The 25,677-nt window shown below is 39.0% G+C and overlaps 1 protein-coding gene across 1 annotated transcript in view; it reads left to right on the top strand.

Annotated features, from left to right (window-relative positions):
• LOC135463726 (thrombospondin type-1 domain-containing protein 7B-like) overlaps positions 1 to 18,246 on the top strand; it is a 62,800-nt gene extending 44,554 nt beyond the window's left edge. Inside the window, exons 23-25 of the mRNA XM_064741140.1 lie at positions 6,000 to 6,215; positions 11,050 to 11,140; positions 14,984 to 18,246. Of these exons, the coding sequence (XP_064597210.1) occupies positions 6,000 to 6,215; positions 11,050 to 11,140; positions 14,984 to 16,349 (1,673 nt within the window). The 3' untranslated portion in view covers positions 16,350 to 18,246. The remainder of the gene's footprint in view (positions 1 to 5,999; positions 6,216 to 11,049; positions 11,141 to 14,983) is intronic.
• The last annotated feature ends 7,431 nt before the right edge of the window (positions 18,247 to 25,677 follow it).

Raw genomic sequence — 25,677 nt, 5'->3', positions numbered from 1 at the left:
ATCACTGCACCAGAGGAAGGATGATAAATTTCATGGAAGTTCCAGTTAAAGCTTTGTAATCAGTGTTTATGCTGAAAAAGTGTGTTCAAAATCAGGACAGATATGGATGAAATCTACTCAGGTAATATGTGGCTGCATTTTGCTAAATGAGGTTAGGTATACAGTAGATGCATATGCAGTGAGGTCAAATATGTCTGCATTCTGCTCAGTGAGATTAGGTATGGATGAATATGCAGTGTGGTTAGATATATGTGCACTTCGCTCAGTGAGGTTAGGCATGAATGAAATTGCAGTGTGGTTAGATATGTCTGCACTCTGCTCAATGAGGTTAGGTATGGGTGAATATGCAGTGCAGTTAGATATGTCTGCACTTTGCTCAGTGAGGTTAGGCATGAATGAACATGCAGTGCGGTTAGATATGTCTGCACTCTGCTCAATGAGATTAGGTATGGGTGAGTATGCAGTGCGGTTAGATATGTCTGCACTTTGCTCAGTGAGGTTAGGCATGAATGAACATGCCGTGTGGTTAGATATTTCTGCACTCTGCTCATTGAGGTTAGGTATGGGTGAGTATGCAGTGCAGTTAGATATGTCTGCACTTTGCTCAGTGAGGTTAGGCATGAATGAACATGCCGTGTGGTTAGATATGTCTGCACTCTGCTCAATGAGGTTAGGTATGGGTGAATATGCAGTGCAGTTAGATATGTCTGCACTTTGCTCAGTGAGGTTTGATGGCATGAATGAACATGCAGTGTGGTTAGATATGTCTGCACTCTGCTCAGTGAGGTTAGGTATGGGTGAGTATGCAGTGCGGTTAGATATGTCTGCACTTCGCTCAGTGAGGTTAGGCATGAATGAACATGCAGTGCGGTTAGATATGTCTGCACTCTGCTCAATGAGGTTAGGTATGGGTGAGTATGCAGTGCGGTTAAATATGTCTGCACTTCGCTCAGTGAGGTTAGGCATGAATGAACATGCAGTGCGGTTAGATATGTCTGCACTCTGCTCAATGAGGTTAGGTATGGGTGAGTATGCAGTGCGGTTAAATATGTCTGCACTTTGCTCAATGAGGTTAGGTATGGGTGAGTATGCAGTGCGGTTAAATATGTCTGCACTTTGCTCAGTGAGGTTAGGCATGAATGAACATGCAGTGCGGTTAGATATGTCTGCACTCTGCTCAATGAGGTTAGGTATGGGTGAGTATGCAGTGCGGTTAAATATGTCTGCACTTCGCTCAGTGAGGTTAGGCATGAATGAACATGCAGTGCGGTTAGATATGTCTGCACTCTGCTCAATGAGGTTAGGTATGGGTGAGTATGCAGTGCGGTTAAATATGTCTGCACTTCGCTCAGTGAGGTTAGGCATGAATGAACATGCAGTGCGGTTAGATATGTCTGCACTCTGCTCAATGAGGTTAGGTATGGGTGAGTATGCAGTGCGGTTAAATATGTCTGCACTTCGCTCAGTGAGGTTAGGCATGAATGAACATGCAGTGCGGTTAGATATGTCTGCACTCTGCTCAATGAGGTTAGGTATGGGTGAGTATGCAGTGCGGTTAAATATGTCTGCACTTTGCTCAATGAGGTTAGGTATGGGTGAGTATGCAGTGCGGTTAAATATGTCTGCACTTTGCTCAGTGAGGTTAGGCATGAATGAACATGCAGTGCGGTTAGATATGTCTGCACTCTGCTCAATGAGGTTAGGTATGGGTGAGTATGCAGTGCGGTTAAATATGTCTGCACTTCGCTCAGTGAGGTTAGGCATGAATGAACATGCAGTGCGGTTAGATATGTCTGCACTCTGCTCAATGAGGTTAGGTATGGGTGAGTATGCAGTGCGGTTAAATATGTCTGCACTTTGCTCAATGAGGTTAGGTATGGGTGAGTATGCAGTGCGGTTAAATATGTCTGCACTTTGCTCAGTGAGGTTAGGCATGAATGAACATGCATTGTGGTTAGATATGTCTGCACTTTGCTCAGTGAGGTTAGGCATGAATGAAATTGCAGTGTGGTTAGATATATCTGCACTTCGCTCAGTGAGGTTAGGTATGGGTGAGTATGCAGTGCGGTTAGATATGTCTGCACTTCGCTCATTGAGGTTTGATGGCATGAATGAAATTGCAGTGTGGTTAGATATGTCTGCACTCTGTTCAATGAGGTTAGGTATGTATGACATGCAGTGAGGTCAAATGTATCCGCACTCTGTTCATTGAGGTTTGATGGGATGAATACCCAGAGAAATCAGTTATGGTTGAATGTTCAGTGAGGTCAGATATGAACTCTACCTACTGAGATCTGTTATGGATAAAATCTATCCAGTGAGCTCACATAAGGCTGCATTCTGCACAGTGAGGTTATGTATGGATGAATATACAGTGAGGTCAAATATGTCTGCACTTTTGTTCAGTGAGGTCTGATAGAATGGATACCCAGAGAAATCAGGTATGGATGAAATCTATCCAGTGAGATCACATATGACTGCACTCTGCACCATGGATGAACACGAGTGGTTTCTAAGTAGAGAGGTTGGATGAATTCCATGATATCAGATGTGTGGGTTTATTCTAGCTACGGGATTGTAGAGCAGAGGTACACTGGTTAGATGAACTTGATGAGTGGAGCTGGTTAGGTACCATTTTTTAGGCTGGAAGACAGCTCCCTGTTAGTACAATTTTTTATAAGGTCAGTCTCTGGTTGAAGTATATGGATATGCTCAGATCAGTATGGTTGACAGAACTGACCTCAGAGTGGCAGTTTTCCTGGTACAGGAGATAAGGGGTATTGTTTTCATGTATTGGCATCATGGCAAGTGGTTTATTGTTTTATTATGCAGATAATCAGGTTCAGTGTTATACATACATGGAATTGGTTTTTGTACTGCTTATCACTATGTCCAAATCCTGTCTTTTTGTAAGTCAGCTGAGAGAGAGGCAGTCATGTTTCACATTGCCAAGTTGATGAGCATTACATGTCGTGTTTAGCTCAGCATTATTAAGTGGAAGAAGAATAGCTTTGCGAGCGGCGGGTACATGTAAGTGTTTATACCGTTTGTGCTGACTAGATGTTTGTGTAGAATGTATATAAGATGGTGTATGGTTGTAGTTTATTGTGTAAGATTGTGTTGTGTTCAAGGACACATACATATACATTTGTGACATGTCAGACTTTATTTGCTCATCAACATAGACATAAGTTATTGCTTGGTTGATGAGGCATACATATGTTTAAACTGTTCTAGCTACTGTGCCCATTTTAAAGTTCTGTTTCAATTCAGACAGACTCATTGATAAGCCTGGGTATAGTTTAAACATGTAACCTACAAAGGTTAATATGTTGAGGTGGATTCTTGAGATGCCATCATTTTCTGGGTACTCTTATGGGGATTTAAATTAATCAAGGTTTTTCTTAACCCTTGTTGACCACACGATCATCTGTTTAACAGTTCATTATGGTTAAGATAGTCAAAACAAATGTTGCTCAATGAAAACTATCTTCGTGTACCAATAGTTCTATTTGATTTTTTTTTTTTTTTTTTTTTTTTTTTTTTTTGATTGGTGTTTTACGCCGTACTCAAGAATATTTCACTTATACGACGGCGGCCAGCATTATGGTGGGTGGAAACCGAGTTCTATTTGATGTACAATAATGTGTATTTATAGCGTAATATGGTAGTAATTTCAAAGAAATAAGGTACCTTTTCCTACAACGCGGGCTGAAGCCAGATTGACCATAATGCTTTCTGGAGTTACCAATTTGTCCACAAATCATGATCACAAAGACAGGAAATAACAATAGACTGCCCAGCTTACAGAACCATGTTACTTCAGGTAGCATGGATTGCCCATAGTAAAGATTGCATGGCCATGTGAAAAAAATCTTTTTAAATAGATGATTCAGAAAAAGTTTATAGCATTTGACCAGTGGCAGAGAGATTTCCTGGGTGAGATATGATATAATTTCATTTATACATGAAACATGTGTCATAATGAATTTTTACTCTAGTGGCATTTGTACAGTACTTCACCTTAATTATGATATGGTGTAAATACGTGTAGCTTTGGGAAATACATGTAGATCAGAGCAGTTCTGATATATAATGAAATTTATTTGTATGTACATGTTGTGGAAGGAAGGAATTTTAAGGGCCCAGAGCTAATACATCACACATTTCGTGGAGATGCTTCTCTGTGGTGTGATAGAGATTGCCATCTTTAATTGAGCTCTAAAATGTTACCTGTCCAATATCATCAGCTAAAAAATACCACACTGCCATGCTTTTGAATTCCACCTATAAGGTCTAATCCAAATCATAGGGGTGTAATTTATTTTCAGGAGTTTGCATTGTCTGTGTGCTTTTATGCCATGCTCTCACAGGTGTAGAATGCAGTTCTCTCTGCTGTTGTATGCTGCAATTTGGATGAGTTTTACACTTATTCTTTTTTTTTTTTCCTTTTTTTTTTCTTTTTGTATGAACGAAGTCTCCAGGTGCCCAATTTTGTCATTCCATTTTAGGGGTGAAAATCAACAAATGGTCTTTCTGTAATGGTTAATAGTCTTGTGTAAATATGGCTTATCTCTTTGGGCCCCAGACACCCATTTGTTCATGGAAAGTATGAAGTACCGGTACTGAATATTTAATGCTATCCATCTGTTCATGAAGGAATAATGGTACTACCAGTTCTGCTAATGGAAGTTCTATCACAGGAAACCACAAACCATCATAGGCTGGTGCATATGGCTTGATCTGATCAGCTAGTCAGACCCCAAAAATCCTGATAAATATCCAACAAAGCTCTCTCTGATTAGCATAGCGTAAAGCTACTATTTTTTTTTATTGGTTTTATTTTTCAGTTTTCACAAAAGCTGTTTTACCAACATTTTACTTGCTTTCTCATGGTTGTATTCATATGTACCTTTGTAGAGTTACATCTTCCGAATAGATGCATACATGGATTCACTGATGGATCCCCCTAGAACATATTTTAGAGTGGTTAAATTAGTTTTGACCTACATATACATGTAGCTTCTTAGGCCAGAGTTCATATATGACCCATACAAGTTAACTGTAGTTGCTAATATATCCAGAGGTAAAAATTTGTATTCAGTGAAACTTAATTTATATGAGGTTATTTAATAACATGACTATATAGCCTTTGACCTGCTGTCTCTGGTCAGCTCATATTCTGCTTGAAGTCATTGCATCTCCCATACTACTGAGGTTTCATATGTTTTATACCAATAGTGTATATTCAGCTTGTTCTCAGCTATTATATGGTAGGTGGGAAGGTCTTCTAGCAATGTGGGGATGGGTGTGAGTTTCCCCGGGCTGACTGCTGTTGTATAAGTGAAATATTCTTGAGCATGGCACCAAACACCAATCAAATAAACAAATCAGCCACTATGTCTTCAAAACCAATAAGCCAGGTGCAATGAAACTTTTTTTTTCATTGATTCACTGGTGGGTGTTGAAAAGCTTTTAATCAGGAAATTTGGCACGTGCTTGGTGAAAGGCAGTGCTTTCTGCCAGACTCTTTGACAGTTACTTGGTGAAAGGCAGTGCTTTCTGCCAGGCTCTGCATGATTTCCTCCAACCATTAACTTTATGTCTTGAGATGTTACAAAGTCTGTTGTTAAACCCCGATCAAAAAAGTCAGTAATCTAAGAGATTTAATTTTTACTTTGTCATATAGACAATCATGCATGAATTGTGAATTCCTGATCAAATAAATTGATTCTTCTCAGTCGATGGAATTTTTTATTGATAAAGTAAAAAAAAAGAATAGCAAATTGCCATGTATTATATTTTATGCCATTGCTAGTGGATTTATTTGTGTTCCAAATTGATGCAGAATGGTATATATTAACAGTTCATTCACAGATTTTATCATTTCCTGATAAGTGGATAAAATGGACCCAAGATTTGATTTGTTTCAATTCCCTGGCTGCTGATTTGATTGTACACTGTAAAGTGTTCGTTTTTTCTGTTATTGATATTATCAGGTGGTTGCGATGAGGATCTGCGCCCCTCAGAGATTCTGAGCTGTCTACCCCTGTGCTCTGCTAACCACTCGTTCTGTGTGGACACCAACCTGTGTGGCTGTCACCGACCGTACTCAGCCATCTATGATAACAAGCCCATCCCTACCCTGCTGGAGTGCGTCATGGCTGGGGTGAATGGGACCAACCCGTCAGCAGCACCAGCCCTCTACTATCCATGTAAGTTTAATATCTCCACAACCATTTTAGCTCCGCTTTAAAACACTTCTCTTGAGATTGCTACATTTGGAAATTACCCCGGCTCTACAGTAGTGTCTGTTGTACAAAAACTTACTAAATGCAGTTTGTACCACAGTTGTGTCATCATTAGTTTTTTTCCAGTTGTAATTATTGATTTCAGTCTTCCAGACAAAGGCAGTTGCAGCTGAGGTTAATTTCTTTTGTCATTCTTGATATTCTCATTTTATCACATGATCTTTTATTAAGTTAATATGAGTCATCGTATACACAATGAGGGACATTATTCAAAATATAGAAACCTTATTTACATCTTGAAAGCCATTATTGTCAGCAACCTTGGATGTTCAAGTGAAAAGCCTGTGATACAATTAGGATGGGCAACTTCTCCTTTTGTGCGGTATTGTATAGCAGGGAGCCACGGCACAGGTCCCACTGTGGTAGCCTGATGTGATCAAGCCATTTATAAATTGTAAGATTGATGTCTGAAGTTTATTATCACGCAAATCTTGATCTGTAGTCTACAAGTGTCAGAAGCAGTGCTGTAAATAACCAAGGAGGGATTAATGTATCTTTCTGAGAATGATATTCTGATCTGGCTTCAGTCTGTATTAAACAGAATACTGTGAAGGAATTGACAGTGAGGTTCAGATCCCAATGTGGTGTTATCTTTTTGTGCCAGATTGTCTTGTGAGACACACATTGGTCATTGAGTAGTGGTTACAATGTTTCAACAGAATCTTGTACAACCCTTAATTGTACCCCAATTCCCACTTTACAATCCAAACATAAACTGCAAAAACACACACACACACACACACACAAAAACACACACAGTGTACACATGTGATACATTTTACCATAGTGATTCTGATGACCATTACTTTTTGTTTTCTCCTCCATTAATTTGAACATTTGTTAAGCAGGAATATTAAGGTATAGATAAGTTAACCAGAAATAGAGCAAAAGTATTTCTATGATGATGTCACCCGACCAGATGGACAGATGCATCAGTCTAACCATGATAACAATGACATGAGGGTTTTTCCGCAACACTTGCCCTTATGCTTACAAGTAAAGAATATTGGTAATTGTTCATTCGAGAAGAGCTGGCATTCATGTCCTGTTATGTCAGGTGGCAGGAAAAATTGATTTTAGTCCAGGAATAAGCCTTGTCCTGATCTTACCCTATAGTTCGTAGAATGCGGTTAATATGCAGCATATGCTTTTGCAGAGGAAAGCAAGAGAGAGAGCTTAGAGAGCTTAAAGAAGTCTCCATTCACTGGACCCAGAATTTCCTGGGATTTGTGGATCATTCTGTTATAGTAGACATTTGGGAGCTGTGAATCTTTTTCTGTCAGTCCAACAGCATGATCCTTAAATCTGCTATAAGAAAAGACGTCAGCCATAAAGTGACTGTAGCATACCATCTCCAGTCACTAGAGGCCAAGAGCCATTTACGCATCATTCTGAGCAGTATATTACAATAAACATTGAAGATTTGTACCCCGCATTTAGAGAATGCATGAATGGTAAAAGGGTTTCTAGTTTTTACGTAAGTTTGTTGGATATGGTGTTCTAGTATCTAGTCACCTTAAATAAATTACGACCAATGTGGTCGCTGTGAGTTCAAGGCCAGCTCATGCTGGCTTCTTGTGTGGTCATAGGTGGGAAGGTCTGACAGCAACCTGGGGATGGTGGTGGGTTTCCCCCGGGCTTTCCAACCACCATAATGCTGGTTGCCGTCGTATAAGTGAAATATTCTTGAGTACAGCGTAAAGCACCAATCAAATAAATAAATACATGAATAAATTACGGTTGATCCAGATGTGGTTGCATGAATTGAAAGATATGTGATACTGGGCCATTACTCTATCCGTGGCTTCAGCATGTGTTTTGACTTTAATCTACATATACATACTGCATTCAGGCACCACTGAAGCTGGAAGTGGAGTATGGTATCAAGGTGCTAGTGTTCATTAATGTCACTTGAGGAAAAGGAAATGTATTTTGTCCATTTTGATGTTTGTAGATATTAATGTGAGGGCTTACTTAAAGTCAGTGTATTTTGGATACAAGACATAAAATGTGCATGTCACCTCTCATTAGCCCTTCTAGCCATACTGAATTTCTTTTGTTCTTGGTTTTCAATAAATGTTGATATTTTAGTCATGTTCGTGTTGAGAGCAGAAGCATATGAACAAATTTTGATAAAAGGCCACAGTATGAAATTAAACTGCTGGGAGTTATGTACCCTGACTAATTTAATGTCACCCCTCTCATGTTTCACGCGAGAACATTATGTCAGACACTCAGTAGGCCTGTGTGTTTCAGAATGCCTGTAGTTTTCAGGACTAGTTACTATGGTAATATATTTTGTTGAATTGTATGATGTCAATCTCTTGGTTTAGCACGTGTTGCATATAGGATATGTGTTGGAGCCCTGCGGTGAATTACCGTATACTTATACATGGTGTATTCTGCCAACGCCTACGGTTTAATACCTTCCGTTAATCCGTGTATTAGTAACAGCTTAGCAAAAACAACGGGATAACCGGCTTAACCCTGCTGAGGTAGGTGGTGAACTAAGTTCTGTCAGTAGTGAAAGAAGTTCTGCCAGGAAATTGAGTGAACATGGTTCCTGTTCTGACACTTGACCGGATTATATAAATAGGTCTTCCAACAGTTACGTTCATAACAGTTTCAACTTGGCATCAGCAATGACAGAGGTATCCTTTATTCCAACTGCATGATGTGGGCGAAAGCTTTCCCATGCCAACTTGTATAGTGTAAATCGTCCACATTTACCTAAATAATGGTGGCGATGCACAAAAGCTGGGTGTACGTCTGGCATGACTACTGAGAATGACACATATGTTCATGTGACCAATGCCCACAACCATCCTCCCAGCCATACCGATGCTGCTGTTCAGCACGTTAAGGCAAAACTATACGCAAACAACCCCCAGATGAACTTACCCCCATGCCATCTTTTTGTACAGAAGAGATATCAATACTAAGATCAGATGAGACGGAAGTAGCCAAAGTTTTAAAGAAGACTGGATGCCAGATTGACAAACCTTAAAGTGAAATTTGAGCAGCAGCTGATTGATGTAATGCGATATGCTGATTCCGCATCACATTTTCTTGCTACATAAATGTGTATGCAGTATCATCTGTTAAACATTATTGTATTATTCATATATATTCGGTCACATTGTGTAAAATGTTGCTCATTTACAAAAAAATTAAATAAATGACACTGAAATTTATTCAGTTTGTTTGAGTTTTCCACATATTAGACATATATGACATTGCAGATAAGTTTATCAATCTTCAGCCCTTGTAGACCAACTCCCCCCACTCAGTAGCCGCATGCGGCAATAATCGAAGTTAATCATACCAGCTTATAGCACATCTGGGGATGTACGCTTTAGCGAAATAAACCCATCTGATTGCCATATAAAAACTGTTTTATACTGGACTTTCAGTTATCTTTTAGAGCAGAAAGCTACCTTGTAAAAGTAAGAAGCTACCTGCCAGAGAATTAAATGAAGTAAGATAGGAGCATGGGTCTAAATTAGCAGGTAGCTGGTAACCGTCTTCTAAATGAATCCTGTATGTCTGTAACTACCTTAATTCCTCAACCTTTTGGCATATGAAAGCGCAACTTTCAGTACAAGTTATGCACACGTTCAAGTTGATTTTGGAACCAAAACTACATTAGTTGGCTGGGCCAATTTCAGGGCTTCACAAAGTGTAATTTTATCAGTCTACTCAGAATAATGCCTTCATAATATGCATGAATAAAAACCTTGCACAACGTGGGGAAAAGAGAATTACGTTCAGTTGTCTGTCCTTGCATGTTTCAGTACTCTGGGATTGTGCATTGTAAACAAGAACTCATTTTTTGACTTCCTAATGCTATTTTTATGTGTACATGTAGATCACATATACATATTTAGTCTTAATAATTTAGATAACAGAATTTTATTATTCTTTGTGTGAGATGAAATTTTTTTACATTGTTTTATCAGTTGTATGTTATGTGGAGCTGTTAAAAGCCATTGCAGTTGGGCTTTAATAACCTTGGTGCGCTGCATCACAGTGAGGTTAACTTAGCAGAATCTGAGAACTTTAGTGTTAATGATAATAAAAATATGAGGCACGAGCTTTCAATTATTTACATGGTGATAATTTGACTCCATTATCATTATGTGTAATGATGCTTATGTGTATAAATAACTAAGACAATATCTTTGGCACTAGCTGCTAATGTGTTTAACATGTCCCAGGGCTGTATAAATTGACACTTAGCAGGGCTATCTCCTGTGCAAAACTAGATAAAATCCATTTATACATACATTGTAACTTCTTTCTTCCATGATACTACCATATGGTGATATGGTTTGTGTGGTTCATTTGATTCATTGATTTACAAAGTTTAGTGAATGTACATCCTGATTATTGATGATCTCTGCCCGCTGTGAACATGGCTAATGTATGCCCGTGTACATCTAGGTGGACTGGAAGCTGTATAGTTACATCAGAAGAGCTGGAGATATCAAAATTTCATGGGGGAACATGGATTCTGTGCAAAGCTTATGTCTAATAATTTAATATGCAAAACTGAAATTATAACATTAATTTTGTATTAGATATTAATTAATTTGCATACATGCGTGTTGACATGGATCATCTTATGTAGTATGAAATTTAAACTTGATCTTTCAGTTAGCAAATGAGAGACTTGGGGGTAAGGATATTGTTTGATATAATTGTTCATTGAGAGACTCTGTGATCTGCTTTGTGACAGTGGATGGACCCACAAACTTCTGGATGTACGCAGTGCTGGCAGCTGGGACCTTATTCATCGTGTTTGTCATCGTTGCCCTGTACACCATCTGGTAAGTCCTACAACTGTTTAGTTGAGTTCATTCTGTGTGACATTGTTAAATGACACATTTAAACTACTGTGATCAACATGTTGTCTCCATATTGGATCAGGAAAGTTGTCAAATTTGCCAGCCAGCCAGCCAGCCAGCCAAGGTGGGTAGATCAGGTCAGTTAGCTCAGGTAGGTGATCAAATCTGCCTATTCAGGTAGGTTATTAAATCGCTGCTCTAGTAGGTGATGAAACTGTCACCTTTATAGGTAGGTGATCAAACTACAGGCTCAGGTATGTGGGTGAAATAATGGATCAGGCTCCTGTTCAAACTGCCTACTTAGGTAGGTGATCAAACTATGGGCTCAGGTAGATGGTTAGACTAATGAGTCAGGTAGGTGATCAGACTACTGGCTCAGGTAGATGGTTAGACTGATGAGTCAGGTAGGTGATCAGACTACTGGCTCAGGTAGATGGTTAGACTAATGAGTCAGGTAGGCGATCAGACTACTGGCTCAGGTAGATGACCAATCTTCCGACTCAGGTAGGTGATCAAACTGTCTGCCCAGGTGGGTGATGAAACAGCTTGCTCAGATAGCTGATCAAACTGTTTGCTTAGGTAGCTGACCAAACTGCCTGCTTAGGCAGCTGATCAAACTATCTGCTCAGGTAGATTATCAAATCTGTCTACTCAGGTAGGTGTTCAAACTACTGGCTCAGGTAGGTGGTCAAACTGCCTGCTTAGGTAGATGATCAAACCTGTCTGTTCAGGTAGTTGATCGAACAACCTGTGTAGGTAGGTGATTAAACTGATTATTCAGCTACATGTAGGTGCAAAATCTGACTTTTTCGGGAAGGTGATCAAAACCGCCTACTCGGGAAGGTGATCACATCTAACTTCTTGAGTCGGTGGTCAAATTGTCTGATCAGGTAGGTGATCAAACTGCTGGCTCAAGTGGGTGACCAGCTTTGCCTAGTTGATCAAATTCACGCACGCAGACAAATTTTTTCATTGGTGCTGAAATATACCTGCTTGAATTTGAGGTCATGGCCATCTGCTCACATACATCAATAAAATTGTCTGCTCAAGTTTTAATAATAGGTGACCAAATATACATGTTAAAAAAGGTGGTCAAATTTGCCTGCTCTGATAGGTGATAAAATCTGCATCATACAAAAGCAATCAAATCTCTATGTTATAAAGGTAGCTAGGTGATTGAATGTGTGTGATAAAAGAGCTGTCAAATCTGCCTGGTCAGATGGGTGATCAGTTCTGCATGATAATTGAGGTAATCAAATCACAGTGCTTACTCACGTTCAGGATCTAAACAGGGTTGATAAATAAATGGCCTCATCCGGCCATGTCAATTGCTCTACATACACCGTAAGTGTGTGGGGGGTAGCTAGAGGTGTACAACCTGATATACTGGCCAGACCGTTTACAGAAGGTGAATTTATTTCTAATTAAGTTAAGGCTGACTACAGGTGTTATTTGTCCCTAGAGTTAAGGACTTTGTCTATATTAGCTCACGCAGACCACCTGGGACTTCCTCTACTGTCAGCCCATCCAATGTCAGCTTGAGTCAGTACTATCATGTTCTTGGAACATAAATGTAGACAGCTTGTGTTGAAGCCTGGTGTAAAGTGATTGATGGTGGAGAGAAGGCCTCAGGGATATGACACGGACTTGAAGGGTTTTCATGTTTACTCGATTCTGGAGTTACATAACGCTCATGTACCGTAATTGGCACCTGATAATAGCAACAAAAACCTTTTACGCTCATATTGTTACTTGTACTCAAAATAGCTGGATTGGCTGAACATTACTTCAGACATATAATGTACACATCATGCCTAGCAAAAGCAAAAAGAAACAGTAGATTACTGGTACAGATTCTTATTTCTAGATTAAAAGCATTTGTGCTGAAAAAATTACTTGAAGATACCCTTCAGATACAAACTGTAGCAAACGTACTGTGTGAACTCAAATGATAAGATGTACATTATACATGTAAACCAGTATTTGGGTTTTATCAAAACTGTTTTTTTGAATAGAACAGAAACTGTTGGATGATTTATTATCTCTCATCTCATGTCAGAATTGGTATTGTGGTCTACTCCACGTGATAAATGTCGTAATACAACTGAAAAAATTGTCAAGAATAATGTAACCCCCCAGCATACATACATTCATTCCCACCTGCCTATCAACAGAAATGAACATTTTTCAGTTTCAAGCGCACAGTGTGTATCAGAACTATATGTGCTGAAAAGAGATGTGAATATCAATTGCTCTCTGTCTTTCAGCATCTTGTCATTAAGTGTAATAAAGGCTATAGTGAGAGTGAGTTTATGCCGGAATTACGGGGTTTGAAGGTGAGTTAAGGTTGAGCATGGTGTGATTTCCTCCGTCCAGCACCTTGCTTACCGTCACCAGATAACCCAGATAGAACTGTCTCCACAACAAACACACTCCTCCCCAACCCTTACTTCATTCACATGAAAAACAGAAAAAGGATGTTGTTTGAAAATAGCTTCTGAAAATAATTTTGTTTAATATACACGTGGGTTTAATTCATAAAGATGTACAGCGCTGCTAAATGTAGTTGTTTTTCTCATACCTGTAAACACATGTAAACTGAAACAATTCAAATTCTGCCTAATATTGCCTGGTTTATCATGTTTGACAGTGAGCTGTTGGATGTGATCAAACAAGATGCGAAGAGAAAGATGTAATTGAAAGTCACATGAAGAGAAAAATGTAATTTTAAGTCATGTGAAGAGAAAGATGTAAATTAAAAGTCATTTGACATGTCTTCATCCTTGGGACAGGCATATTTTATATACAGCATTTTCCAGGAGATTATTGAAACATAGTTTTGTGCAATGTAAAATTTCTTGTAGGCTGACCTAAATTAGTTATACTATTGAAATTTAATGAATTTGGAAGTGATGGAGAAAAAGTCATGCCGTTAAATCAGCATAAGAAAACAACAACAGCTATTACCCCAATTTCTCAACCTGTTTAAATAACCAGTGACAGGTTCAAGATATTAATACTTATTGGAAATAAGTTTACATTCACTGGTGCATCAAACCTCACATTATCATAGAAAGTATTCTGTGACTCAATCAACAGCATGTTGCCACTCAAAAAAAGTATTGATGGACGCTTATGATAACTTCTTACAGCATCCCATTGGCTACTTTACAGTAGTCTTTAGTAGGCAGTGGTGTGACCTGGATAGAGTGGTATTTCTCAACAAGTTATCACCACGTTCCCAGAGTTCAGTGTTAGCACTCGTAACCTTACCCTCACTGAACGTAATATAACCCAGGAGCTAATCTTAGAGCACTGTGATACTCCAGTATGCTTTGTCTGGCTGCTTACATGTCAACTTTGAAGAGGCCTTCTATATCATCATGAGAAAGATAAAAACAGGCATGCCCTGTAAATGTATAATTGGGTTTTTAATGAAAAAAAAACAAGTATATGTACCTGGTATTCTGGCTTATCTGATACTAGTACCTGCAATACCCTAAGATAATAGGCTACCATTACATAACTTACTTGGTTTGAAAGTTCCATTTACATGCCCAGTTCTGTATTTATGTGAATTTGTGACATGTCTGCAGGTTTATTCATTGTTTTCCAGTGAAGTTAGTCTCTGAGCATGTTTATATTTTTGCTTGGCTTTATTGACTTAAGTTTTCCTTTAATTGATTTTTAAGTGTACTGGTACATTGTAAGCTGTGAGTATGGTACGTTCATAAGTTTTCGTTTTGTATTCATTTTGGTTTCTGCACGCCAATTTTTGTTGCAATTTGCATGTCTGTTTTTATTTCTGTTTCTTTTGTCTATCAGGCACCGAGAACGAAAACAAAAAGCAAACAATGAACCTTCAGTGGTGTCCACATCAGGTCCTTCTAAGTCTGCGAAGATGGGAAAATCCCAGGGGCACAAGAGCTTAGAGGTAAATGACAAGAGCCTGGGGGAGAAGGGTAACAGTTTAGGTGTGATTGACTCACGCACCTGCTCTAGGGAGACATCTGTGTGTGAGGAAGCTGTAGAACCTGTGGAACAGAACCCCACCTACACGAGCATAGATACTGGGAACAGCCGTACAGGGGAGGTGATTCCATTGCTCAATAAGGCGGACTCCGATCCACAGTCATGTGACAGTGTGACAAGAACAGGTGATCCAGGTCATGATGCTACTGCTGCTGAAGAAGCTAACGAAAGAACTTCTTTGATGGCAGTTAATGTCAAGGACACTCAGCCTGACCCTGGTGAAAAAATTCAGGTGATAAAAGCTGATATACATGCTGAATCTGATAGTGACAAACCAGCTAGCCATGTGTTCAGACCACCAGGTTCTGGTTTAGGTAAGCAACTAAGGACAGGAAAGAATTCTGTAGACAGTTCACCTCCAGACAAAACTGGTCAGAAAACCATTAAACCAGCAGGCAAAAACAGTGCAGTCTCTCCTTCAGGTAAAAGTGAGGATAAGGTTCACTTTATAGAAGTGGACAAAAATAAGTCACCTACAGGTAATAAGATGAACTTTGAAACATTGCCAATGAAAAGTTTACTGAAGAAAGAGATGTTGCCAAGTGGAAAGACTTCAGAGAAAGTCACTTTCCCAACAAACAGGACATTGGAAAATGTGGCTAAGCCAATGAAAGGGAATACTGTCAGTGGAGCTCTGCCGGCAAATAGCACTTGTGTGATGGGAAAGAGTTCGCCAAGCAATGGGAGCGTTGGCAAAGTGAACTCTCCCCCAGTGAAAGGGAGCACATATCAAAGAATCTCCACCGACTTAGCACCAGCCCCAGAGACAATACGGGCTAATAAGCCAGTGGGCCCTGTGTCTGATACTGCTCTTAAATCTAAACCAGTCCCCAAACCCGCTATATTGTCTAAATCAGCGGTATACTCAGGACCTGGCTCTGCGCCCAAACAGAATGGTGGCCGGTCTGAGAATGGTCACTCGTTAGCGACTACATGTGTTAGGCCTCTGCCAGGGACTGGTCAAGATGGGGGAGGGAATACAGAGGAGGGAAAGAGCACGGCCATGGTCAACATTGATCTTAATAATCCGTGTGTCGTGATTGAGCAGGATTCCCTGGACTCAGACTCGGATTTGCCGGATTCACCCGATGGCTCAATGACGAAGTTGCCATTGACGGACTCCAGGGAGCATTTGGCTGAAATCATCACAACCGTCTGACCTGGGTGTGCATAAAAAAAAAACTACCTCTGTCACAGTCCAACAGAGGTAGACATTGGTCATTCAACCATTTAATCTCCATCTCATAGTCACAGGGTTTCTCATGGTTAATCACCATAGAACTAGTTACTGGTTAAGACCCATTTCTTGAAACCTTCCATTTTACTCATTAGATTGTTATTGTTTCTTTATTGATGTTTTTTAAAATCAAAATTTTTTTTCAAATTTTAAGGCACTTAATGTCTCAGCATTTTCATGTCACTATAAAGTACATTGACTGTTAAGGGTTTACCATGACTTCTCATGAAAACTGATGGCTAGTTCTCAGTCATGATTCCTTTACATATTGACAATTTGCCTAACCTCCTTCTACTGTCAGGTTAGTTGACGAGGTGATTACTGTAGAGTTATTATCCACATTTAACACCATCTAATACATAATTATATATTTTTAAACAAATATTGCATACCAAAACAGAGAATGCATCAGATAAAAAAACAGCCATATTGTGTTTACCTTGTTTTCTTGATTCTTTTGGCACATTGTTGTGATGGTACAGTTTTACACATATGTACATGTGTGTGGAGAAAATTATTCTGTCACTTGGGATATATTTTATATATCATATGTGAACTAAATATCTTAATGTCATTTGCAAGATATGGATCATTGCAAAATTTGTGGTTGCCTATAATTTAGGTTACCAAAAGAGGGTGATGATGTCGGTCAAAAGCATTTGACTTTCAGCCTTGGCCATTTTAGACAATGTCATCACATACAAAGAGAAATAGCCATTCAGTGCATCACTCCATTTTGCAGGAGAAGTTATTAGATAATTTGTATATCTTGATATGGTCCAGTGATTTGTACTGTACCGAAACCTTATCCAATAAGGAATTTTCAATTAAGACAATTTGAAACTTGTGACCTTGTGTAAATATATATATGCATTTATGTACCCATACCATTTGTATGTTATCTTGGAGATATTGAAGCTTTCATGCTTATCTTGAGATAATTCTTTTCAGTAGGAGGTCTTCAAAAATATTTCCTTGAGAGAACAAAATCACATACGTACATGTTTGTTCACCATTCAAACAAACTTACTACATACTAATAACAAGAACAATATGGTTCATCATTCCCAAATTCCCACCATAAAATCAATGAATTATATTATTTTTAATGCACCAGTGTAAATGTGGACCACAAACTGAAATTCACCCACCAATGAATGTCAACAATCAGTAGCCAATTTGTTGGCTGTTTGTCCGTCCCTCTGTACATGTGTCTCTGTACGGCTAAAGACTGTGTGTTTAATTCTAGGACGCAATGAATTTTGTTATCTGCCAGAAACAAACCCACATCACATTCAGTTGCAGTTTAAGGTTTCAAACATCTATATGTATGATTTCTTAGGGTGGACATTATGATGCTACAGAAGTTTGAATTAAGAATTAATTGGTAGCTGCTGTCAGAAAGAAGTGTGGGATTTCTGCATATATCCCACAGAAACATTTATTTATTGTGACTTTGATTGGTAGATGAAAGATAAAACAGTTAAAAAGAACATCCTTTATCTACAGCTACATGTATATCTAGTTTGATGGGAAGTATCAAATTCCACTTTGTGGATTTAGCATCCACCCACTCCCATCTCGATGAGAATTTGCAGAAATTATAAATGTTTCTGTATAGAGAAGATGATACTAGCGCTGTGATAAATTTTGTACATTAGTTGTGCCAATAGACTGACTATTTAGACTTTCTTTCTACTGGTAGTAACCGTGTAAAGAGTCTTCACTCGTATGACCCTTTGTTTCTCATTAGCTTAATTATAAGCTTTGGCCTGGGAAGAGTTTTTCCCAGATTGGACATATTTCGCTTATATATCTAGATCAAAATACATTTAAACATTTGATTTTTTTTATCAAAAAAGAAATTCCAAATAACCACCCTTGGAACAGTGAATTGTTCATACTTTAATGCTTATTATTTATGGTGCAATATCCCTGAATAAAATAGAATGACTACGCGATATTGTGTGCCAGTTTTGTGGGTTGTGCAATGGATATAGATCTTCACTGGCAGTTTAATCCAGCAAGATTTTCCAGGAATAAAAGGTGGTGCAATTATTGCCATGTTGTCTGTTCATCGCGTCATTGATTGAAAAGTGGTTTCACAAAACAGTAGCCCTAAGCACTTTCCATCATATACCTATACTGTGAATGACCTAAACTTTCATTCATGACTAAGTTGCTCATTCTCCTGGATTTTGTGAGCTCTATTTACCTTAGCAAGCAATTTCAAGGTTAGTTTGGAAGATAAGATGATATCCTACTGGTAGAACGTGAGGTAGGTTGGAAGATAAGATGATATCCTACTGGTACAACGTGAGGTAGGTTGGAAGATAAGATGATATCCTACTGGTACAACGTGAGGTAGGTATTTTAAGACATTTATTTGGCTCTAAAAATGCAGGATGAACTTTTAGCTCATTTACTGTGTAGATTGTGAATATGTACAGTGTACATACTTAAACCTGTATTATTGTTATCACTGCCTGGCATTCCAGTACCCATTGTCTTCCCTGTTGTTATAACCAAGAATAAATATTACATAACAAGTATGTGTATAAACAGATATATTTTATGTACATATAACTGTAAGGTCGATAGACCTAAAAGGTTTTACAAATGTGCAGAGTCACCGTGAAGGTAGGATTATTGAGCGCTGACAGTTGTGACAGAGATTGGACTGTGCATGGTGCAACCTCAGCATATTTATGTGACTTTCCTATATCTACAGTAGGCTTGTCATAGGTTATTTTCACAAAACACCCTGAATCAAGTTTTCATATTTTTTCCCCAAAGATTTATTCAAAATGTAATTTCTTGGTGAAAATTGAGAAAATTTATTTTGGAAGTCTTTTGAAAGTCGCGCCTGCATGGTAGCCTTTAAAATATGTGACTAAAGCGAAATTAAACATACTGCCCATGTATGTCTAAGATTGGAGTGTTTAGAACTCTAGGATTCTAGAGCCTATATACTCCTCAGGAAAGATGTCTGTTATCTCAGTAGCACTGCACACGATAACGTGCGTACATTTGCAGGCCAATGTTGGTTAATTCCATATAACTGTTGGTGAGAAGAATCAACTTCCAACATGAGTCTACAAGATTGCTTCCTAGTTTGAAGGCTGATAGATGTAAAATATGTCATGAACAATATAATTTGCAGACCAGTATAATGAAGTAGGTACGAGTGACCAGATAATCTTCATTGTTGTGCACTGGAAGCTCTATTCGTTCCTCATGCTTTAGTCTACATGTACATCCCCCACCCCACGCCACCCTCCGAGGATTCCGAAAGGAAACCGTTAGGATCACTCCACGGTTAGAATAACTGCAGTATGGCCTGATGACATTTCATCAAAACAGTGCTTAATAATGAATGTTATTAGGCCAACGGCTACATGTATCTTGAACAAAGCCAACTGTTCATGTGAAGCTACTAGTACATAGGTACCAAAGCGTCACATTATGTTGACAGAATTGTCTGCACTTATTAGCTGCATAATAAGTGATGGTTGTATGTGTGTGCAAGTTAATAAGTTGATTTGCCTATTTTCACTGAGCATCTCTATCTAGAGTTTGGTTGAAGTCACATATATGTTAGAATCTTTGACATTTTACTATGTGATGTTTGAAGGCTACATTGTTTTATTAATTTTGATCTCGAATAAAAACAAAATGTATGTACACTTTATTGATTTATACTTTCGTTTTGTTTACTTTGCTTTTGTTTACGTTAATGAACTGTTAGGTGTTGAATAACGTTGCAGCTCTGAGACATAACTGTGTAATGGATAAGAAACCAATCGATTTATGTGGATGACTGTTCAATACTGTCTTCTTTCTCATTATAAAAGAGTGTGTTTGTGATAAGCGACAGCAGACGAGAAAGAGGCATGGTACCATTTGCAAGTTAAACCTGACAATACACATATGTAAGTGGACTGAGCAGTACGAGACTTATGACAATCCTCCTCTTTCTGGACGCCTGTGACGTAAGAGGAATGTTCCTCCCGTCTCAAACCCCAAGGAGTAGGTGGCCAAGGGAGACGCTCATATTGTCCACAGAAACTTTCCTGAAACACCATCAGGAGCGTTGGTTTTCTTTTTTGTCTGGATGTCTAATGCCAGTGGCATTCTAAACTGACATTATCTTCGCAAACAAAAAAAGTTTTAAATCTGTTCGTGGTAACCGACGTCATTAATCTGTCAATTGTCAGAACCCTTATTGTCCTGGGTTAACAAAGGGGAAAGCTAGATGTTCACATAAAGCCCTGGAAAATCAAGAAGCTCTAACTAAATAAGCATCTGAATGCCATCACCATACGAAAGGAAGCAGCCGCAGTCCATCTGAGGTACCGGTATAGCTTTATTCCATCTGTGCAGCATGATTTGTGTACGGGCTTTGGTTCCGATGAAACGGAAGAGGTTCAGTCAAGAGGCTGAAGTCCGAGATCTTTAAGGCTGAGTCTGTAAGGTGTAGGTTTCAAGAAAATCGTTCAGGTTTTTAAGTGCTGGTAGTAAAGTGCAAGAAAACAAGAGTGGATGTCAGTGAGATATATGGAACATGAGTAAATTAAGGTGAGCATAGTATAAGGAACCAGAGAAAGGCGAGACAAAAAAAAATGAAGAAGCAAGAGGGAAGGCAAATAAAGTATAAGGAATAGGAGGGAAGGCAAATAAACAATAAGGGACAAGAGGGAAGACAAATAAGGGACTACAGGGAAGGTAAATAAAATGTAAGGAACAAGAGGGAATGTAAGTAAACTATAAGGATAAAGAGGGGAGGCAAATAAACTATAAAGATAAAGAGGGGGGGGGGGGGCAAATAAAGCATACGGATAAAGAGGGGAGGCAAATAAAGTATAAGGAACAAGAGGGGAGGCAAATAAAATATAAGGAACAAGAGGGAATACAAATAAAGTATAAGGAACAAGAGGGAAGGCAAATCAAGTATGAGGAACAAGAGGGGAGACTGGTATAAGATTAGTCTTTATGTTGCACCTTTTCACTGGACAATATTAGTATTGTACATATTGTGATACTGCTGAACGATAGGATATACGAATAACGGAATATGCATGGAGAACGGCACCGAGTGGCTGTTGCATTGCATGTATAGTTTGTGCATGATCGTAACAAATGGTTAGATACAGACGAGTACCAGAGCCAACTGTTGACGTTATCGTCTTGTATGCGTGTTGTCTTTCTCCCCTGTCAACAAACATTTGCATGTGTTTTATGTAATTACAGAGTTTGTAATCATTTATTTATGTATTCGGTATCTCTTGTATACTTCTTCGCATAGGTTTCATTTATTTGGGCTTTCTACCTTGGAACCACAGGGAATGGCAGGTGTGAAAATTGTTGGTGCCATCATCAAGCATTGCTAAACCTATTTTTGTTCGGCATTAATTCTGTTCCGAAGTGTTTGGCATAGAACGAAACAAAGTTCACATTCAAACGTAAACGGTTCATTAATGCTTTACATTAAGCTTGAAAGTTCCCATCGCGTTCGATCGTCATAGTGGAAACTTTCTTCTGCCTGCGCAAAAACGTATCAAAGCGGCTCTTTAAAACGATAGACTTCGTGGACGTAATTTATATTGTAGAGATAAGGCGTTAAGAACGTTAAGAAATTTCAATATAAATTGGGGTTTTTCACGATAATTACGCCCTAAATTACCTGTTTATGTTACATGTTTGGTTTTGTTTATTTTCGTTCATTCCATCTGTAAAAAAAATCACCGCCCTGATCAAGTATACCTGACATATCTCCGACTTACAGCAACCGACTGATGTAAGAACGAGAGCGATGTCATGTCGACATGAGGGCGCCAGAGAGCTGTTTTATAGGTCTTTCTATTAGCGGTAACTGAATACTGGATCTACATAACAGCTCTGACAAATCCACGTTTAGTATACGACATATGTCGGTAAAAGTCTATGAAACACTTGGAAACTTGCCAGTCACATGAGCTTCATGTAGAGGTAACGGTGGTGTTTTCGTCTAAGCCCTGTCATTATTTCCCTTTTGCTATGCTCTGGTCGAGGATAAGACGTATACAGTAATCACTACTTACCAACATTATATGAGGTTTTACTCTGCCAAAGAGAACGGTTATAGAGCTACCGCTGATATCGGTATACAAATCCCATGCTGCCAAGTTTTGCGATGCTGTTTGTATGCAACTGCAGCGTTGCATTATGAATGAACATTTTCCACGCATTCACGTTAACTGAGGAATAAGGCTGTGGGTTGTATGCATGTCATGTATACTTCAGACGTAATCAGTCTGTTCAACTTTATTCCATGTGTAAATCCGCCAAGGAGTTGAAAACGGTCTGCATCCATCAAAATAACCAAAGTATGTAAAGATGTGTGCTGGGGGAATGCAAATACGTAGATGTGAGAGCCAGATAGCGTGTTACAGAAAACTAACACCGCTTCCAGTAACAGTGATTTGAAGGCCTGCACAATTTAAGCTTTGTGGAACAGACAACTGACATAGACCATTAGCATCCATGGTATAGCTCGATCTTCTCGTATGTTTTCCCGCTCAGATATTTATTCGTCACCAGTCTAGGGATTTCTAATGGCGTTGTTTGCTTTATATTCTGTCTGGCCCTTTGTTAGGTAACCTTGACTACGTCAACACCACATAAATGCACATGTACTTCGAAGACGTCAAGTGAGTGGAAAACGGTGAGTGGGTGCGTTTCATGGGAATACACCAATGCAGGAGCACTTCGGTTCACGGTTTGTTTTCATGCAGACAGTGGTCCTTGTGGACTAGAGATCTTTTGTTTTCACAAATATTTTCGTCAACCTTCAATGAATCCTTGTCAATATGGCTTTATACAGGGGACCAAGGACACATTTCAAGTAACGTACTTGTTTTACCCTGTCAAGTAAGTACTAAGAAAATCCCATGGCAGCGACCCATATATAAGGTGCCGTGATGATAATTATAAGGAAAGTGTACGCTTTGTGCAATGTGACACCCAAAAGTAACTGTATCAAAAGTAACTTAGACTTTTGCTGCTCACCACCATTTTTTTTTTTTTACTGTCTCACCATAGTCTCTTGTTTTTCTATTTCTTCAGCCAAGGTGTGAAAAACGACAAGACTGGAGAGTTGCTACGCAGCAGCTTCTCTCAGCGACATAGTACAATGGTTCACTACCCTCACGCCGGCAGTGGCTTCATTCCTCCCAAGACTACTATGGAAAACCACAAGATATAGCCAATATTATTTGTCACAGGAAGAACAAAAACGGAAAATTGTTACACTGGAGTTTCTATCATCGATAAAGCGCAATGGTTCACTATCCTCACGCCGGCGCTGGCTCCAGTCCTCCCAAGTCTACTGTGGAAATTCACAAGATCTAACTTGTCTTATCTGTGACGTAAAAAACAAAAACTGAGAGTTGTTAGGATACAGTTTCCGCCGGGTGCTTAGCACAACGGTTCACAACATGGGTCCCGGCTTCTTTGTCCCAGAAGACTGATACGGCAAGCAGAAGATCTAAACCACCATGGATCAAGATAAGAAAGTTTCACTTGTTTGGCAGCAGTTTCACCAGCGACTCAGTACCGTTACCGTTAGTCATTTCAAGAAAATCTAAGCTTTCTTTTCTGTCACCTTTTGGCCCACGCCATGCAACCATTTAACTTCCTCGAATGTGCAATCAGAATGGTTTGTTGTAAGGAAGGAAGGAAAATATCGACTACAGCTTTTCAACGTACAACACATAAAATGTTATACAAAAAAACACAACTGACAGGAAGTTGTGTACAGAAAGGTCTGAATGTTTATGTGTAAATGAAATCTTTGTGACTGTGAAGGTTAGTTCTTATGATACAGCATGGGTCGTGCGGCTTCGTCGAATATAGCTGTGTAGAAATGGGCAAATTTTCCAGAAAAGGTAGTCCATTCCTTTCTTTGGTGAGGTCATATTCCCAAGGTGGAATGTTCATGAGTAGCGAATGCATATTGCTCGTTATTTTTGAAGTGGATGCAATATGCATATAGTATAATATAGTATTTGACCAAACAGTGAATGTTTAGTAGTCATCAGAAATGGACATTCCTTGGGAAACGTTTATCCGCTTTAGATACCGCTTATCTTGAAAACAACGGCCAAGGCACGATAGAACACCAGGATGACGACCATCAGAATTCATAGGGCGGTGAAATGTAACAGATTGGCGCAGATGTAGACGTATTGAGAGGGTACACGCGAACATGTCATTTCCATCTCACTTTATAATAACAAAACATGATGATCGGATAAACGATCGTATATCATAACATGGAATAAGATACCTAAAGTCTCTACGTATAACGGAATGGCGCAGCTGCTGTTGGAAGCTATGAAGGTACAGAGAATGTAGGATAGAATGCATTACTGCCCAGTCCCATTTTTTCTGAGTGTGTTAACATCAATTAATGAAGTGTAAACAAGGATGCTAGCACAGATGTGCCGAGCAGTTTTTATACATTTTCCTTTCTGATCAAGCCTCCAATAATGCTCATATAGGATCAAACACCCGATCCACATAGATTTTGCTCAATGGTTCATCATCAACCCTGACATGTGTTTTATAAATGTACATAATATCTAATTTGTATTTGAGTGATGTTATATCAGTGTATCTGGGCACTGGGAGCTACTTGGTAATAGATGGGTAAGGGGGTAAGTGGGGGTGGTGGGGGGGGGGGGTGTTGGAGAAGAATTGGGATGGAGGATGGAAGGGGATGTCCTGTCCACACAGTTCACATCACAAACATGTACATATGACGAATATTTATGACTTTTACCAGACTCCATGATCTCATTTATTCCACATTTATTTGCTTCTATGAAAGATAGATTACACATTTTACCGGTATTTTACAGATCAAATCGTTTCTAAGGAATATCGCTGCATAAACAAATGTATTGTGCATCATATCTTCAAATCCTTGACAAACTCACAACTGAAGATTTTTGTGTGTTTTAACATTAAGTCTACATTTTTATAACACCATGTAAGTATATAACAGAGTTTCTGTCAAGGTGGAATGTAGTCAAAGGGCAATCACTTGTATGTTTTGAGTTTTCAAATGAATTAGACCACATACATATATAGTATTCAAAACTCAATTCTCCCTCACTGATATGGCCCTTAATAATTGACCTCTGTAACGGAAAATTTATCATCTGTATCAAGAATGTTTTCACGTCTTACGTCAACTGTAGATGACTGA

This window comes from Liolophura sinensis, chromosome 1 (assembly GCF_032854445.1).
Source record: "Liolophura sinensis isolate JHLJ2023 chromosome 1, CUHK_Ljap_v2, whole genome shotgun sequence".
Lineage (NCBI taxonomy): Eukaryota > Metazoa > Mollusca > Polyplacophora > Chitonida > Chitonidae > Liolophura > Liolophura sinensis.
Note: the sequence above shows the minus strand (reverse complement) of the source record. Positions and strands in the feature narration are given on the sequence as shown.